Source organism: Triturus cristatus, chromosome 5_1, assembly GCF_964204655.1.
Source record: "Triturus cristatus chromosome 5_1, aTriCri1.1, whole genome shotgun sequence".
NCBI lineage: Eukaryota > Metazoa > Chordata > Amphibia > Caudata > Salamandridae > Triturus > Triturus cristatus.
The window spans coordinates 178,241,379-178,260,266 of NC_140587.1; the positions used below are offsets into that span (position 1 = coordinate 178,241,379).

An 18,888-nucleotide genomic window follows, 5' to 3' on the forward strand; every position below is an offset into this window, starting at 1 on the left:
CGTACACGTTCAGATTTGGTCCGTCTCGTAGCCGTGGATCGTGTCTGTGGCGCGAATTGGACCTGATATGCAGCTCTCCCGGATGCTGTGACGTGCTGCTAGTGGAGACCCGTCCAGCGCGTATGATTTGCGCATCGTACTTGTCCGGCCGGAAACTGCTGTGGGAACTGCTTCCGGGCGACTCGAATCATCGTTCGGAGGTACGGCTCATACGGGAAATGCTGCTGGAATCGCAGCCTACGTGTCGGACGGAATTGTGTCAGTTATGCGCATCGTACTTCAGTGCCCGGACAGACCGGCTCACGGTATGAGTCAGTCGCAAGGTAAGGCTACAAACAGCTCTCGGAGGGCTGTCCGACCCGGATCGGAATCGGCCCCTAAGTTTTGAAATATACCACAGCTCTCTATTTTTCCTTTTTTGTTCCAAATCTCCACCTCTCCTGCTCCCGTAACTTCGCTCGAAGATAAGCCAACTGAGATCTGTGCAGGTATGGCCAACTTCCTTAAAGTGTTCCACTAAGGGTGCATCCTCTTCATTGTTTTTCACTGCTGATATATGTTCTAACAACCTCCCCCTGAGTTCCCGAGATGTTTCACCCACATACCCTAGACCGCACAGGCAGATAATTAGATAAATAATGTTACTGCTCCTACAGTTATTGAGTTCTTTTGCTGACACTGTATAGCCATTGTATGTAATCCTCTTCTCTATTATACACATAGGGTAAGCGGCACACCCGCTGCATTTATTATTGCCTACTGCTTTAGTGCCAGCAATCATAATTTATTGCAAGGTGGATTTCTCCCTGTAGGTGTGAATTAGAGCTTTTTGGAGGTTATTATTCCGTTTAAAGGCAAACAGTGGTCTATCTAGCTTCTTGTCCTCATTGTCATTCAAGATGTTCCAATTTGAGTTTACAATATTCTTTATCTTATTTCAAATCTCGAAAAACTGGCTAACAAAGACAATCCTGTCATTTGTGAGTTTCTTCTCTCTTTTGTTTCCAGTGTCCACTAACATGCTGTCACGGTTATAGAATCTCACCCTTTTGAAGGAACGATTTATCAATTTCTTGGGGTAACCAAGCTCCCTCAATTTAGTCTTTTAAATTTCCAAATGTTTATAAAAGTCATCTAAAGATGAGTAATTCCTCCACAATCGGAGGAACTGTCCAAATGGAATATTGTCCTTCTAAGCATTTGGATAATAACTTGTGTAGTGGACTAATGTGTTTTTATCTGTGGGTTTCCTAAAAAGTTCTACTTCCAACCTACCTTCTGAATTTTTTATCGTGAGATCTAAAAAAATTGACAGACGTTTGGCTAAAACGGGCAGTACATTTTAAATTGAGATCCCCCAAATTTAGCTATTCCAGAAATTCCTGTAATATCTCACAGGGGCCAGCCCAAATAAAGACGATATCGTCAATAAAGCGATACCGCTTTGAGATATTCTCTGAGAAAGGAGCTACCTCATTAAACACATGTCTCTCTTCGAATTCCACAACGTAGAGGCATGCCAAACTTGGGACACAGGTGGCTCCCATGCTCGTACCTTTCCGTTGGAGATGTAAATCTTTCTCGAATGAAAACATTGTTCTTGAACATAAGAGACGCACATTCAATAGTGAACTCCCTATTCGCCCCTCTAATATCCTCTTCTCTCAAGATTTTCTGAATCACTCTAATAGTGTCATCCTGAGGGATGTTTGTATAGAGGGATTCTATGACCAATGTTACATTCCTAATGGAAGGCCTTGTAGCCAAACCTAGCCTGCAGCCAGGGGACATGAGGCCTCCAAGCTGACGTCTCAATACATAGTGCTGCAGGGCAGGTGGAGGAAATCATTTGAACCAGAAGCAAAATCAATATATAAGAAAGCACTAAATACCTCCCATCGATCTGTGTGCAAGACGCGTAAAGATTTTATATTGTATTGTATTTTCTCTGCCCCTAATTAACCCCACATACTCTTTTGGGTTTTGTACTCTTTTTTTATATGCCAACGTTACACAAAATAACTTGATTCCATCAGCCAATATGTGTGAGGAGCTTTCTGGCTTCTTCTTTAATAAAATCTTATTGTTCTACGACAAGCTTCCCCCACAAGAGCTGTCCATCCCTAACTTGGATATGAGCCCTTTCCATGGCCTGTTGTTGACCAGTTGTGAACCTATCTCTCTAGAGGACTCCTATTGGCCAACTGCAATTCAATTCTGGGTCATCTTTTAACCCATGCCCACGAACATTCTAAGGCTAGCTGCTCCATTGGTCAATCCTATCCTCAATAAACTGATGAATGCCGCCTTGGAGGCAGTTATAGCACATCATAACTTGAAACAAACCCTACTGTTAACACAACTAAAGAAAGCAAATGCGAACCCTGTAGCGGTGGCAACTGGGGTGTAGTGGTTTGAGTGTAAAAAAAAAAGGCACAAGAACAGGAAGCACTCAGGCTCCCCATAGACAATCACAACGCTGCAGTGCAGCATTGTGATTGGCTCCCCTTTTGGTCCCCAATTGGTCTGAACGCTGTGGATTGACGCTCAGATGGGGACCGGGGGCCTGGGCATGTTCCCCACCAGGCTGTGTAATTTAGCCTGGTGGGGTACATGCAAAGTGCAAATGACTGTTTGGTCGGGCCAAGATGGCCGATCAAGCAGTCATGCCCACTGTGGAGTGTGCAAACCACTCCTCCACCTGCTCTGCGGCCGGCACATCCCCGCCCTGCCCTCACCTTTACAGAGAATAGTGAAAAATAAAATGATAATAACATTATTATTTTCATTTTATTTTGCTTGTGGTGCTACACTCCTCTGCCTTAGCAGCGGAGCCACTCCTGTGGAGACCCCAGGTGCATAGCAACTTCAGATCAATCTCTCTTTTGCCTGCTGTACCCCACATGCTGAAGAAGTTGGTTAATCGACAACTCTCCCATTTCTTGGAGCAGAACCACCTGTTACATGACACACTGTCTGGCTTTCATGCAGGCTAAAGCACCAATTCAGCCCTTGGAGGTCGCTGAATTCATTAAGGACAATCTTAATCAAGAGGCAGCAGCTGTGGTTGTGCTTCTTGATCTGTCAAAGCCATCGACACAGTCTCCTTCTCCATCCTTCAGGAAAGATTATGTAGTGTGGGGGTTCCAGGGGCCAGCCTGAGCCTTGCTCAAGTCCTTCTTAGAAGACAGATCTCAAACAATTTTTCTCCCCCTTCGTGTCTTCCTCCAAACCACTTGACTGTGGGGTGCCTCAGGTCTCTGCCCTGAGCTTGACGCTTTATAATGTCCACCTCTCACCCAGGCTAATTTTGTTGAAACTTGGGGTGTCAAGGTGATCTCTTATGCTTGCGACATCCAACTGATGATTTCCTTTCAGGAGAAGGATGTGGGAACCTAGAAGACCTTCACAGGCTGCTTGAGGGCCATTGGTGAATAAATGAACATTATTTGCCCTAAACTGAATTTTGACAAAACAGAAATACTCTCCTTTGGCATTAACAATCATTGAGATGCTTCTAACTGGCGGCCTTCAGAAATGAGCATACCCCGTGCTTCATCATCATTAGTAAGACATCTAGGCTTCAAACTCGACTCTAATCTGGCTTTTGAACCACAGGTTAGGCCTGTCTCCGCTGGTTGTTTCCTTATGTTTAAATCTTTAAGGAAGATACTCCATTTGATTCCTGAGGAGAATAATAGGATCGTCATTCATGCCTTGGTAAATTCCAAGCTAGATTATGCTAATAGCCTGTATCTTTGACATCCTATTTGCTACACAACCTGTTGATCATTCAAAATGCGGCAGCACATTTAGGGGCCGATACCGATGTGGTTTGGAAATCATTGCGACTGACTCGGATTTGGAGAGCCCGACCGACCGATTACGATGCATCTGGATGCTTCCAGATACGATTCGGTCGAATGCATAGGCTCCCATTGAAGAAGGGGTGGCTGGGGAAAATCGGGCACCCTGTGGCAGGCACCCCCTGGTGCCTGCCACACTGTGCATGGTAAGGCGCGACCCATGCGTACCCCACAGGCCCAATTGGGAAAGCTCTAGGTGCAGGGGGGCCCACTACGGGTCGCCACAGTCTGATTCAGACTGCCGATTTGAGTTGGATGGCATGATTTGGAAAGGCCGTCTGAATCCAGCAACATAATCGGTCATTCGGAAACGCAGCCCTTAGAGACATACAAGTCTGCTCCATTCAGCTCGGTCATTCTGAATGCTGTTGGGTTCAGATTAGGATCTGCCTAACTTGCATCGAAATCGGTTGGTGGGAAACCTTTTCCATTCGGTCAGAAAGACACGTACCCGATTCGATTCGGACAGAGCAAATGCCATTACGAGGCCTTCCAAACCACATCGGAATTGGCCCCTTAATTTTGAACATCCCGGCGAGTTCATCTGTATCAGCTTCCTTACGCAGTCTACACTGCCAGCCCATTGCCACTTGCATTAAATTGAAAGCACTTATCATCGCCTGTAGAGCATGCAAGCAAATAGGTCCTTCATATTTAAGAAGAAGATTGTCTGCCTACCAACAAAGTAGATCACTCTGCTTTAACGTTCTAAAATGTCTACCCATTCCCAGGGTCCGCATGACTAGTACAGGAGGCTGCTCCTTCTCCTTTTTCACTGTCAAACTCTGGAACTCCCTGTCTACACCCTACATTTCTGATCCAGTTTTTCATAAACTACTGAAGACTTTTCTTTTTGATGTATAGACTTTCTGTTCTAGGGTTTGGCTAATCTTTGTCAGTTCCGCAACCAAGCCACTAGTGCTGGGATGCTACTTTGGAAGCAGCTGCGTGCTTTGCAAATAATATTGTATTGTATTGTTTTGTGAAGAATAGTAGTACAGGTATGGGATGACACTGGATGTCAGCAACTGGGACGTGGTGGCAGTATCAGATGCTGCGACTATTGGAAATCTGTACAAATCAATTTTATGCATCATAAAAATAACTATACGATAATGCATTCTTGATTGTTTATTTTAGAAAACACTCACAAGACACAAGAGAAGACTGAGCAATGAATTGGAGAAACTGCAGTTGTGGGAAAATAAGGAAAGAGGTGCAGTATCAACACTGGAGGTGAGAGCAACTCAGATCTTTGTGTCCATGGAGAATATCAGGACAGAGGTATGACGTACAATTTGAATTAACCTTGATTAGGACTTTTTTATATAGGTAGAGAATAAGAGCATAGACTCAAGATATGTTTGGCTTCCACTGAGAGTCACATGGAGCAGAGATAAAAGCTACTATGGTGGCAAAAACAGACAAGACCCCCTTAAAGTAACATGAAGCAGAAAGAAACCCACAAACCACTTCTTCTTATGACGTGCACGGGTTCCGTGCATGTCATAAGAAGAAGAGGTGAGGTCATCCATATGAGAGAATCTGTGACAATCAGATGAAGTATCATTAGAAGTAAGAGAAATGAGTGACCCCAAGAAGAGCAGAGAAATAAAAGATTCAGGGGTATATTCACAAGAACGTGTGATAACTACCGCAAGAGTAGCGCAACGCAACTTTCAATATCACAGCCTATCGCGGGAAAATAACCCCGTGTCAACGGGGAATTCACACAAAGGTGGTAGCATGCGATAGTCACCAGATAACGCGTCAAATGTCAGCGTGAAAATCAACGCCACGCCGCAAAAATGCGAAACGCAAACGTGAAAAATCATGTGATGAGGCCAATTGCGGTACCAAAAGTAGCGAAAAACAGCCACAGGCCTGCAAATCCCACGCGTCTGGTGGTAAAATGCCCCATACAAACCACAGAAACAACACACCAGAAACAAGCCAAAGCACGTAGCAACATGGATGCACCCTGATCCAACCCAGAGGTCAACGCGAACCCCACAACCCCCACAGACCACCAGCAAGGAACAATGGGGTCGGGGAAGGCCAAGGAGAAAAGGGAGAGGAAGACGGGGTGCAGACCACAGGAAAACAAGACCAGCATCATGGAGGCGACAGAACACTACCAGCAATTGACCCACAAGCAGAACACCTGGAATGCAGTTGGAGTGCCGAGGAGGCCAATCGAGGAGGCCAAGAGGCACCGGCAGGACGTGACAACCTAAACCAGGCACAAACCTGCTGCCAACAGGAAGGCAGCAACGGCGACAGGAGGTGGCAGTCAAGCACCACAGGAGGAACTGGAGGAAACCCAGGCCACAGTCATCAGTGTGGAGATGCTGCAAGGAGTATGGAGTACGGACAGAGCTCGACAGGAACTGACACAACATCAACAGGGAGTGTAACGAACAGGGACTGGGGGACGGGGGAGATGGGCACAATGGCACACATGATCAACGAGGTGTAGCACACTGCACACCCACAATTACCCAGGATCATGTCCCAGATCCCCTTGGCACACAGCAGCACACACACATAGCAAGAATAGCACACCCACATCGACGATAATGTGGTGCAATGCACATAGCCGACACTGCAGAAAAGAGGACACAACTGGCTCCGCACATGCCCAGAAACATGCCTACTACATCTGACAGAGCTGGAAAGTGTGAAATGGAAATGTACGCGTACAATCCCACGTCCGTCATGTAGCCCAAATGTACACTGTTCCGCAGAAGAATCCAGCACCTCCCAAACAGTCACAATGTACGTTTCCATACAGTCTGCATGTAAACCAGAACAATGCGCCAACATAGATTGTAACACAATGTCAACATGCATCTCCCCTTCACATTGCAGAGGGGCACACAACACCTCCAGCAGAGCACAGAAGACAACACATCTGCGAGGCCGGAGAGGATCACCACACCGTCGACACCAACGCCCTACAACACCCCATGGATATCTCACGCAACCCACCACCAGGACCCAGGCAGCCAAGCTACTCAGGGGAGAACACAGAGCCTGCAACCGACCACACAGCAGGAAGCACCCGCAAGCACAGCTGGCTCACAACACTTCACCCACCCACACATGGCAAACCAATGCCATGTGTCATCACGCCAAAAGGAAGTGGCCCAACAGGTGTGGGTTGGGGTCCTGGGGTGGTGGCGGTGGAGGTTGTGGCCCTCTTGGGTGTCCGGGCCGCATGATGAGTGGCTCCGTGGCATCTGTTGCCCTTCTGATGTGGCCCTGGGCTGTGCTCTCTTTTGTGGTGCAGGCTGCCATCCGACTTTACACCAGGTCAGAGCAGGTGTAAATTTCCTGGTGCTAACGCACCTTATCACCTGTTTTGTGTTCTTATCGCCGATCTGGCTGGTCGTTGAGAATGTTGAGGTGTGATGTTGTCGCAGCTTTTGGCACGGGAACGCCCACTCTGCATCTCATTAGCGATAGTTGTGGGGGTCCTCCGTGTCGATGTTGTTTGCGGCTGCTATCGCAGGTAAAATGGTGCTGTGGGTTGTTACCACCAGCTTGTGAATGGGGTGAGAAATTTGTCACGACTTTGGCTGCGATAAAGTGCCGTTAATTCGGCGGTGGCTCCTTGTGAATATGCCCCTGAGTGAGAGCCAGGCGCAATGAGGAGAAATGTTTTCATTTCTCCTTGTTTTTTCCTCATCCAATGCGTGCTGCATTCTACAGCACACATTGAAAGATGAAAATGCCTGTAGTGATTGTTTTGTGCAGGAAGGTGCCCCTTCCTGCACAAAAACCATCTCCCCATGGCACAGGCTTCCTTGCACCATGGTGCAAGGGTGCCTGCCCCGGTGCATGGCAGGAGTTTGTGCGCCAGCGCAGGGGAGAGCACAGGAATGCAAGATATTACTGTAAATATGTCGCATTCCTGTGCTCTGAAAGTGCCCCAGCGTGGCGCAGCCAAAGGGCTTTTGGGGCCGTGCTGCGGCACTTTCTTTTTTTTTATTTTTCATATGACCTCCGAAGCTATAGCAACCTCTCGACCTGTTCCACCTCTGGTGCATATAACTCTGTGGTTCCAATCTCAGCTGGTGTTCTTACGGGGACCGCCGTTTGCGCACAACCTGAGCTGCCTCAGAGGTTTTAATCATTGGAACTTATCCTAAACCTTGATCTAATCTAATCTAATCAAAAAAATGAATCATCCAACAAGTTCAAAAATAACCCAGTATCTGGCCTTTCTCTATATATATTTACTCTCTGGTCTAAGGCTCTAAAATATCTTCCAGAATTCCACCAGGCATTCCAAGTGGGGGGTACCACCTGACGCCACAATTTACAAATCTCTCTCCTGGCCAGCAGGATCAGATTAAACACCAATTTGTATTGCAACCCCATCGGGCCTAGCGCCCCCCCCCAGGCATGGATACAATACCAAATAAAATAAGAGATGGGCTTACCTCCTCAACGGTACCCAGGACCCTGGAGATAGTCTTACCCACACTTCTCCAAAATTCTTGTATATTGGGGCAAGAGGCGAATACGTGGACATCATCTGCATTCTGGAAACCATATCTCAGATAGCTAGCTTCTCCACCGCCCTTTATTCTGAATATTTTAAGAGGGGACCAGTATATCCTGTGGAGTGTGATAAAGTGGTTTCTCCTGAGTGCGGCATGTTTAATCAGTGGGTAAAGAATGTCTAGAGATACTTGCCAGAAATCTTTCAGCTCCTCACTCGGCAAGTAGTTCTCCCAGACCCGGTATGGCTTTTCCATCTTTCTGTCTACTGCAGCCAGGAGGTGGTTAGACCAATGAGCCACTTCTTTCTTCCTCTGGGCCCAATCTTGTAGTTCATTTTCCATGGGGTTATCTTCCAAAAGGGACCAGCGTTGACTCTTAAACCAAGATGAGATCTGATAGAACTTAAACCTAGATAGAGCTCCACTTGTAGTGTGGCTCCAAAAGTCCCAAGAATGACATTTCTTACCCACTACGATTTCCTTCCAGTGTGAGACTCCGGCCTCTTTTAATGGCTGAGCTGGAGCATCCAAAAGACACTCCGGTGTTCCACACTGGGGCCCAATCGCTATATAGGAAAGCCCCAAGCAGTCTCGATAGTCCGACCATAACTTGGCCGCCATACGCAATGTCTTCAGACGGACTTAAAATTTTTTTTTAGAGGTGCCGACCTTCTACATAAATCATAGCTTTAAACATGCTGCCAATCAGTTTTTTAATTGGTAGGCCCAACAATACAGCTGGAGGTCTGGTAAACCCATGCCCCCACGCATTAATTTGCACCTTATTTTTCTCCAGATGTAACAAGGAAGGGTGAGGCTCTAATCAGTAAGACTGAGCCTGATAAGCAATCAACAACAGAATTGCCCGATAATTCTTTTCGAACAGTAAATGCCCACAGGTGCACAGAAACAAATCAAAGGCACCCGGGTGAGTTCTGTATCAAAAAACGACTTTAATTTAATTTACATCAGCCTTTCTGATTAGAGCCTCACCCTTCCTTGTTACATTGTTATAAGCAAGTGTCTACTCGCGAGGTGTAGGACATAGAAATAGGTCCCCCTCAGTAAAGAGTTTCTCTTGGATGTTTGAATTTCAAGTAAGTATCACACTGGTCTGTCCTCTGTACAGCCAGTGTTGATTATTTGTGTTTTTTTTTATTTGGTTGTAATTAGTTTGATCAATTTTCCTTTTCAATTTTGTTTTTTGTTTTTGTTTGGACTATGACAGAAAGTGACACATACACATACAGTGAAGACCATATATAACGACTAATAAATGCCCCCCCTTTGTTTGCATCAGTTTCATTAAGTGCATCGGCTAAAACACAAAATGAATCAGATAAGCTGATTAGACTGAAGAAGAAACTGATCAGGACGGACCTTCATTGCCATTTTTTATTGGAACATTTGAAAGCAGGAACCATTCCTAGTGGCCTGCGAATACGGAATATTCCAGTGATTTTCGCGGAAGATCCTTTATACAAGAAAAGGTATAGCTGCATTGAAACTAAATGTAGCAGGGACTTAATGGTTCTAATGGTAGAAACAGCCCAAAGGATTTCGAAACAACAACTGATAGAAATTGCAAGTTTGGAACAGGAAATCAATGACAGTCAATCAATAATGGATGCCTAGATGCTATTAGGTAAAGTAGAAAAAGAGATATTGGAATTTAAGGATTATACCATTAATCAAAAGGAAGCAAAATTTGAAAAAGACAAGAAGAGTTTTACACTAGAGAATACGTATCCCTATCTTCAACCGGACTTTTACTCTTGTCCAGAATCACGCAGATTCCTCCCAGATTATCAAGCTAGATCAAGGAGTAAATGTATCTCTTCCTCTGACACCTCATCCTCCTCTGGTGGTGAGACAGAAAATATCGAAGGGCGATATAACAACAGTAGACGTGGCAATTATCAACAACAACAAAGCACTCCTGTTTTAGGCAGAGGCCAATCCAAACCGCGTGGCAAAACCAGATACACCAACCAACCATGGGAAATGCAAACCAGACGATAACACTACAAAAATTATCGTTGTCACCCACTTACAATCTATCAAACCTGCCCCTAACACAAGCTATAGAGAGTGTGCTACAAAAAGGTCTTTCTTTCGTCCCCACAAAAAACACGGACTTTGTGAGGATTAAGTCAGAGATTATTGAGTTTTGTAGAATGATACCTCTAAGAACATACTTTCTGGGGAATCCAACAATCACTAACATTGAAGTCACAGGACTTAGGAATAAATCCTCTTTTTGCCCCCCTCTAATAAAATTCCCAAAGAGGTAACTACGTTTGGAAAAACAGTTTTGTCTGCAATAACACACATGGAGAGAAAGAAAAGATTTGTGAAACACAACATTTCCAGACTCCAAAAGACTGCAATCATGGACCTCAAGAACGACCCCGCGATTGTGATAAAACAAGCGGATAAATGGGGCTCAATTGTGGTTATGAGTATATCTGAGTATACTGCAGAAGTCATGAGGCAGCTTAATGACCAGGAATGTTACCGAAAGGTCAACAGATATCCGACAGCTGAATTACAAGGCAAATTAGCTATATCCTAAAAGAGGGCTATGGTCAAGGAATTTGGGGTAAAAAGGAGTATGAGTTCTTAAATCATAAACATCCTAGGATTCCTAGCCTATATATCCTACCAAAGATGCATAAAAATGAAGCCCACCCTCCAGGTAGGCCGATTGTGTCAGGATGCCACTCTCTGATGGAGCCCATCGCGAAGTATGTGAACTATTTTTTAAAACCATTCTTGAAAGATGTGCCTTCCCATCTTCATGATACCACTGACTTTATCAATAAAGTCGAACTGATGGATTTTGATGTCGGTAATGATCTTCTAGTCACATTTGATGTGGTATCATTGTATACCCAAATACCACAAGAGGATGGATTTTCAGCAGTTCAATGCTTTCTGGATGAAAAAGATAAACCACAAGGGGTTCCCACAGATTTCATCCTTCGGTTGGCTAAGTTCGCTTTAAATAGAAACTATTTCAAGTTTGGAAGTGATTTTTTCTATCAAAAAAAGGGAGTTGCAATGGGGTGTCCATTAGCCCCGGAATTGGCAGCCCTTTTCATGGCCAAATTTGAAGAGCTGTTTGTCTATAATGGCAATCCTTTTTATCAATTCATTTCAATTTGGGTCCGTTATATAGACGATATTTTCCTAATATGGACTAGAAAGGAAGACCTATTGAAACAATTCCACGGGTGGCTTAGTTCCAGATCAGCAGATATTAAATTTAGTTTGAACTTTACATCACAACGAATTACGTTCCTGGACGTAAAAGTTTATGCTTCTGAGAATAAACTTGTCACAACATTTTTCAGAAAACCGACAGACAGAAACAAATCTCTGCATTTCTCCAGTAAACATCCACGCAGTTTACGCGAGAACTTACCTTTTGGTCAATTTTTAAGGATTAAGCACAACTGCACATTCAAAGATGAGTACATGCATCATGCAGAGAACCTCAAAGAGAGACTACTTGAACGTGGTTATCTGAAGAAATTACTCAAAAATGCTTTGAAAAGGGCATGGTGGACACATCGGGAGACACTCCTCCAAAAAATAAGAAAAACAGCCATTGAATAGAATGGTTTGCGTGACAACTTTTTGTCCCAATTCCAACCTATTGAAGAAGATCATCAATCAAAATTAGTATTTGATTGAAAATCTAGATCCATCTCTTTCGATGAATCCCCTGTTTGCATTTAAGAAATATCAAAGCATTTCCAATCAGATTGTTCGGGCAGCATTACCAACAATGACAGTAAAAATGACCATGAGTGACGACTTGGGATTGCCGGCAATCAAGGGACACCGCAAATGTGGGACATGCATGTGCTGTGATTCAACCATAGAAGGTTCGCTGTTTTCACATAACACCATAAATTGGAAACATGAATCGCATTCCAACTGTAAAACACGCAACTTAGTTTATGGCATTGTATGCCCTTGTTCTAAACTCTACGTCGGGAAAACAAACCAGGAAGTGAGACAAAGGATCACTCAACATAAGTCACGGATAAGAAGAAATGCAAAAACAGCTCCTCTGTTGAACCAATGGACAATCCACAATCATGATGAAAAAGACTTGAAGTGGACAGTTATTTCTAAAGTAGAACAAGACCCTCGTGGGGGTGACTTAGATCTAAAGCTGACACAATGCGAAGCTGATAATCAAATTCAACACAGCAATAGATGGGTTGAATGAACTATCTGAAATCTATAGGCTTTGAAATAGCCAAGATGAGGCTGCATCTCAGTAGCTAGTTGAATCATCAGTTTTTAACTACACAAACTGCTCCCACTGTGAGACCAATATACTGCCAAACTATTGAGATTGAGGCAATTGTGTGCCTGTCACACCAATGGTACATGGCGTGTGTGCTATGCAATGCAATTATTATCTAAGCGACATTATGCATCTTTTCCCCAAAATTGACGTGCATACTATCACTTATTTTGGCGTTTCCAGTGAGATTACACGTTTCTGTTCCAAATTAGCAAAAACATTGTAAAAAGATTACATACCCCAGACACCAGGCCGCTAAACGAATGTTCGGATACATAGTCGCAAGAGGCAAAGAAACAGTTACTGAACACTGCTCTAAATCATGAACAAACAGGAGAGGTTCACCACTCCTAAAATGCTGAAACCCAAGAATAATCTGTGGAAACACGACAAATTATATTGTTGAAACATCGTAACGACAGAAAGACTACACTTCCCAGATGCCCCAGGGTCCAAGACTTCAAAACGGATGTTGAATAAAGTTTGAAACCGGATGTTCTTTCACTTTGCCCGGGATTGATAAACTGCAAAAATCAGTGAGTGAAAGCTGCTTCATGCCGTGAGTGGACCGGAGAGAGATGCCACGACCGGGGAAATCCGTTCAGTAAGGTAATTGGACTTAATAATCCCCGCTTAGTGATAAACGCATGAGTAACTGGGGCACTTTGGGACTCGCACCGGCTTTCTCTTGCACGCTACACTGTCCGAGAACTACCACGGCACAGAACCCTGTCCCCTCGGTAAAAAACGCATTACAACTCTTGCCACCAAAGCTTTGGAGATATTCAAAATACTACCAGTGCCTTTTTTCAGTTTAGAGCCCACAGCCTGCATTTTTTCAGGCTACACCAATGAAAATCTCCTTGTTCTAAGGTTCCAACAATATTAACTCCTACATTTTCCCTCGACAGACTGCACTGACTCAGACTGTCTTCTGCCATGATAAAGCTCCACGAGACTTTGACTGCCTGCCAAAAAGTAAGTTGATGCAATACACATAGTTCCCCCCTTTGACAGTTTTTCACTTTGTTGTTTATTTTCTTTCGAATATACCTGAATTTTGGCCTCTGGTGTGTTCTTCTTTTCTGTTGATTCAGGATTAGAAACACCCTTTTCCCAAGTGATTGCCAAGATCGGCAGATCTTTAGTAATAGGTAAGCGCTTCTAAGCACCTGGTGCACATGCAATGTTGCACACATTGGTTGTGCTCAGAGTAAATCATATTCCTTGTTGTTTTTCATTGTAGTGTCTGGTCCTGAGGAGAACCTCCAATCCATTGATGAGAGGTTCGAAACGCGTCGACCAGTCTCTTTCTCTCTTTTCTTTTCCAAACAAGTGTGGTCACATATTAACGTCATGGTTTCTGTCCTAATTCAAAGAGTACAATTCTGTTGATTTATTTCATGCAGAAGCATGACTGGTTCAATCATTCACATTGTTGCTTTATCAAGAACTGTCGTCTATGTATGAACGTCTCAGTCTTTGTTTGAATGTCATCAAAGAAATTTGTCCTTTGAACGTGTTATTTGCTTTGTGGTATGAATCATTGATGGGATAAAATGTGCTTTTCGTGTATTATTGAAACTGACATTCACATTTAAATGTAAAAAGATGTGTCTGCTCTGATGTTGGGCAGGTAAAGGGATCAAGCTGTCATGGAGAAAATTAAGCTATCAACAACAGAATTGCCAATACTGATAATTCTTTTCGAACAGTGAATGCCCACAGGTGCACAGAATCAAATCAAAGGCACCCGGGTGAGTTCTGTATGCCAAGGTGGAATGCTGAAGCCAGTTTTGACATAATTTTCCTACAGAATAGGTAGTAACAGAATGGAAGGTTTCAAACCGGGTGTCAACCCTAACCTGTGTGTAGCCTGATTTCATCCCCAGAAAACAATGTGGACACGAGTCAGAAGTGTTTTGCCATATCAACTACCCGTGGGGATCTAAGTTGGAAACTTTGAAGGATGTATTAGTAACTAGTGACTGCAATTCATCAAAGGATAGATCTGTGTGATTGTCCCATGTAGGATAAGAACCCAGATCAGGAATGGCAGGGTCATTCATCGTTTTAGATGTAGCCAATCCACAGCAGGTGGTCTGAAAAATAGTAGAATTCAAAAACAAAATGTGGCTCGGGAAAAGGCACGTGCGATGCAAAGCTTCCGTGCCACGAACCTGTCAGGCTCTTGAACCCCAAACAGATTTAAGATCAACAGTATTCTTCCACAGCTCATAGCCCCCATAGCTAATTCATCCATAAAGGACTTCGAATACAGTAATTTAGTGTGTGTCAATCTAACTTTGGAAGCTGATTCAGCAGACATTTTAAAATAAAAGGCTCCAGAGTTTGATACACTGAAATCTGAAAAATATGTAAATTTTTTCAATAGAGTTTTGGAGCTGCCTTCAATGGGCGCTGGACAATGTTCCCATTGTGTATAATTAACGATATTTCTAAATGTATTCGCTTTATGCAGAAAATGATTGGCATAGTGTTGGTAGCAAAACAACTCTCTATAATTTGCTGAGTCTAAATACAAATCTTCAGCATCAAAAGCAGCATAATATTTCAAATCAGAAAAAGAGCCTCTACGGCTTGGACATCCCTATCATCAGAGCGTATGTTCTGTTTCACAACATCCCCCATAGAAACACGAAGCACATTGGCGACATTAATCACCTCTGTGGGTCCATGAATTTGAAATTTAACAGCATCCCATACAATCCCATCTAACACAGGCCAGGCAGTAATATTAACAAAAGTCTGGTCCCTCTTTATGATGTGTCATGAGGAGTGGGGTGCCAAAGTTCCATCAATTAACCTAATTGCAGATCTTTTGGTTAAATAGTGTCCATTCACTAGACGAAAAAAGACAACTACGAATCCAATCGACATGAACAAAAAAATAGATATGAGCACCAGCCAAATGTAAGTCAAAGGGGGAATTAAAAAATGTCTTTTAAACCAAAATTGAAATTTTCGATGGGGTACTCGATGTTGTAGAGTTAGTGTCAAATGAAAAACGGGACTGGTCAACTGCACTTGATTGCACACCAGGCAACGACACATCTGTGGGATAGGTATGCTCAGTATATTCATGGGGACCACCAGCCGGTGGAGTCAATAAAGGATTAGTAACTGTATGCATCTCAATGGCAATGTCAGGCCTGTTGGTAGTTGCCGGAGCCAAAACAGAATTTCTCAGCATTGCTGGACAAGAGACCGCTGGAGTCATACTAAGAAGAATCGGCCACTCATTGTAGTTTGACATTGTCAATGGAGATGTACCTGTTATCCTTGCGACCACGAAGTGGAGGTAAAATGACTGTTCTTGTACCCTGCACGTCAAGCACTGGAACCGGTGCACGATAACTCCTTCTTGTTCTCCACCTTCTCACGGACCAGGCCACCAACTCGAGGGAGCCAGCCAACTACCGGAATCTGAAGTGCAGCATCAGTTGTGGAGGGCAAGTGTTCCCTTGCAAGACTGTCTCGAGCCTCTTGTAGATTCTGTAACACAGCAGAATGATCATCTACGTCAAAGGGTGAGGCCGACGCCGCCATGTCTAGACCATCAAGGTCCGGGACAAACATTTTTATGCCAAAGAGCATTTCGTATGGGGTCCGCCCACCCAGAGACCTTCTAGGAAGATTATTAAGTGCACGTTGATCGCTATACAAATGGGCCAACCAGTTCCTGCCAGTACCTCAAACCCTAGCTGTCAAGGATTGTTTTAAGTCACGGTTTATTCGCTCCACAACAGAATTGCCCTCAGGCCTATATGGAGACGAACCCCCAAAGATATCATGGCATCCTTGTACGCCTTAGAGGAGAACGCTGGACCCTGGTCCGAATGGAGGGTACCACACGCAAAAATTCCCACAAAGACACGCAAATCCCTGATGACAGTTTGAGCATCAGCCCTCCTTTGTGGCCAGACCCATAGAAAACTTGTGCACGAATTCATTGCAACTAAGATGTACTTATACGCAGTATCAGAGGAGAAAGGACCGCAGTGATCTAAATAATCACACCCAAGTGGTTTATTAGATATGTACAACTGTGTTTGAGGTGGACGTACAGCAGTTGAAGGTTTATTCTGCTGGCAAATGTCACAATTAAGGACATAATCACAAGTCTGTTTGTACAATCCGCGCCACCAGTCACGTTGTTGTAATATATTAACATTTGCTGAGACGCCTGCATGGGATGAAGCCATGCCTTCGTGAGCGGCTGTTATCAAGGCAAGTCTGCGGTCCGCGTTGGGAATCAACCTGTCACCAACGTCAATAATTCTCACATAGGGAACTTTATCAGGACTTAAATGATAAGAGTATTTAGAAGGGAAACCCAGAGGGTAATTATCACCCTTCTCTGTTGCAGCAATGGCTGCCAAGATGTCATCATCAATCTTACTTTTAGATCTTGTAACTGCTGCTACCAGATATGTTGCCACTGCTGTCTTCACTGCTTCGTCAGCTAAACTGTTGCCAACAGTGTTTACCCCTACACGCTGGTGACCAAGAGTATGAATTACATTCACGAGATCAGACGTTGTTTAAGTTCTGCGACTCGAACCCAAAGCATTATATGTTTGAATGTGCTACCTTTGGAATCACGACGATATTCATTTTGAGACCAAAAGAATAAATTGTCGTTGAAAGACTGTACACAGTAGTATGAGTCACTCACAATTAGAGTAGTCACTCGAGGATCAGCAAACTCCAGTGCAAGCACCAGAGCACATAGCTCTGCCAACTGGGCGGTACAATCACCCAATGTCTGCGTATGCAAGACATCAGACTTGAATTCTCCATTCACAATAGTACCAGCCACTATCGTGCAGGCTGCTGAATAAGCATGCTTAGATTCAGTCGCCGGTTGCGCGAACCGTCAGTGTAAATGATACAATGGTAATCCTCAAGCGGGCGCAAGGACAGAAGAGCTGGATGATCAAATTCATACTGCAAATACTCCTGAGTCTGCAATGAGGCATCAAAGATGAAAGTGACACCCGGAAACTTCAAAGAAGTGGCCCATTGTATCCAACGTGGATGCAAAGCTTTAGAATTTGGTACACTGACCTTCGTCAGTGCCTCAAGGGCAGGATACGGTGTGACAACCAACATGCGTTTCCCTTGGGACAGCGCTCTCTCTTTTAGAATCGCCATCTGCACTGCAGTCAAAACATTTTCGACAGTGGAAAAGCGCATATCAGCCGAAGTGTACAAGTGTGACTTGTAAGCATTTGGGACCGTGTCCCCTTCATTAAATGTCAAGTACGTGAAACTCACTGCGCCAGGTACAATTCTGATGACCAAGTTTGTGTGGTTATCACATGTCAATAAGTATTTAGAAGCAAGGAAATCAGCCTGCAAAGAGTATAGCTGAATGTATGGCAGCCAGAAAGATTTGGCACAAGTAGGTTGTACCAAGGCATATAGCGGCTTGATACGCTGGGCATAATCGCAAATGTAAGTACGCCCAAAAATCAAAAAACCCAGCAAACATTTTAGTTTTTTCAGAGTTGTGGGAGCACGCAAACATGCGCATTTCTCCAGGAAGTGAGGTGCTAAACCTTATCCTTCGTTGTTGAGTTCATAGCCCAAAAACAACACTGTAAACTCTGCAATGTGTGATTTTGCAAAGTTAAATTTGTAACCGAAGTCCGCAAACATGACAATAATGCGGTCAACGCGACACAGATGCTGCCATAATTCGTCGTCTTTGAGATAAATATCATCAACATACGAGTACGCATCAGGGTCAAAGCTCTCTAACAGAGAGACTACACGAGCGGCAAAGACTCCTGGACTGTTTTTGTAGCCCATCGCCAATCTTTTAAACTGTTTCTGTTTGCCGCCAGAAGTAAAGGCTGTCCATTGACTACTAATAGAGGACAGGTTATGGCTGTAAAAGCCATTGGAGATGTCAAATGTGGTCTTAAACCTTTTTCTCATGAGACTATCAACGAGGGCAGAACTGTGGGTGTTTTTTACCACGCACGTCCGACAATGAGAGTTCAAATGCCGATAATCCAAAACTATGTGGTACGACCCATCAGGTTTGGTTACAGTGAAAAGAGGATTATTCATGGGTGACTCATGTTTCAATTACACCTTGATATTCCAATTGTTCAAGGATTTCTGCGACGTGAGATCTAGCTTCGCGGCATATGGG

At 44.1% G+C, this 18,888-nt stretch overlaps 1 protein-coding gene across 1 annotated transcript in view; it reads left to right on the forward strand.

Annotated features, from left to right (window-relative positions):
* Nucleotides 1-18,888, forward strand: part of LOC146830592 (E3 ubiquitin-protein ligase TRIM39-like) — a 432,642-nt gene that overhangs the window by 116,112 nt on the left and 297,642 nt on the right. Inside the window, exon 4 of the mRNA XM_085603762.1 lies at nucleotides 5,007-5,102. Coding sequence (XP_085459888.1) covers nucleotides 5,007-5,102 — 96 coding nt within the window. The remainder of the gene's footprint in view (nucleotides 1-5,006; nucleotides 5,103-18,888) is intronic.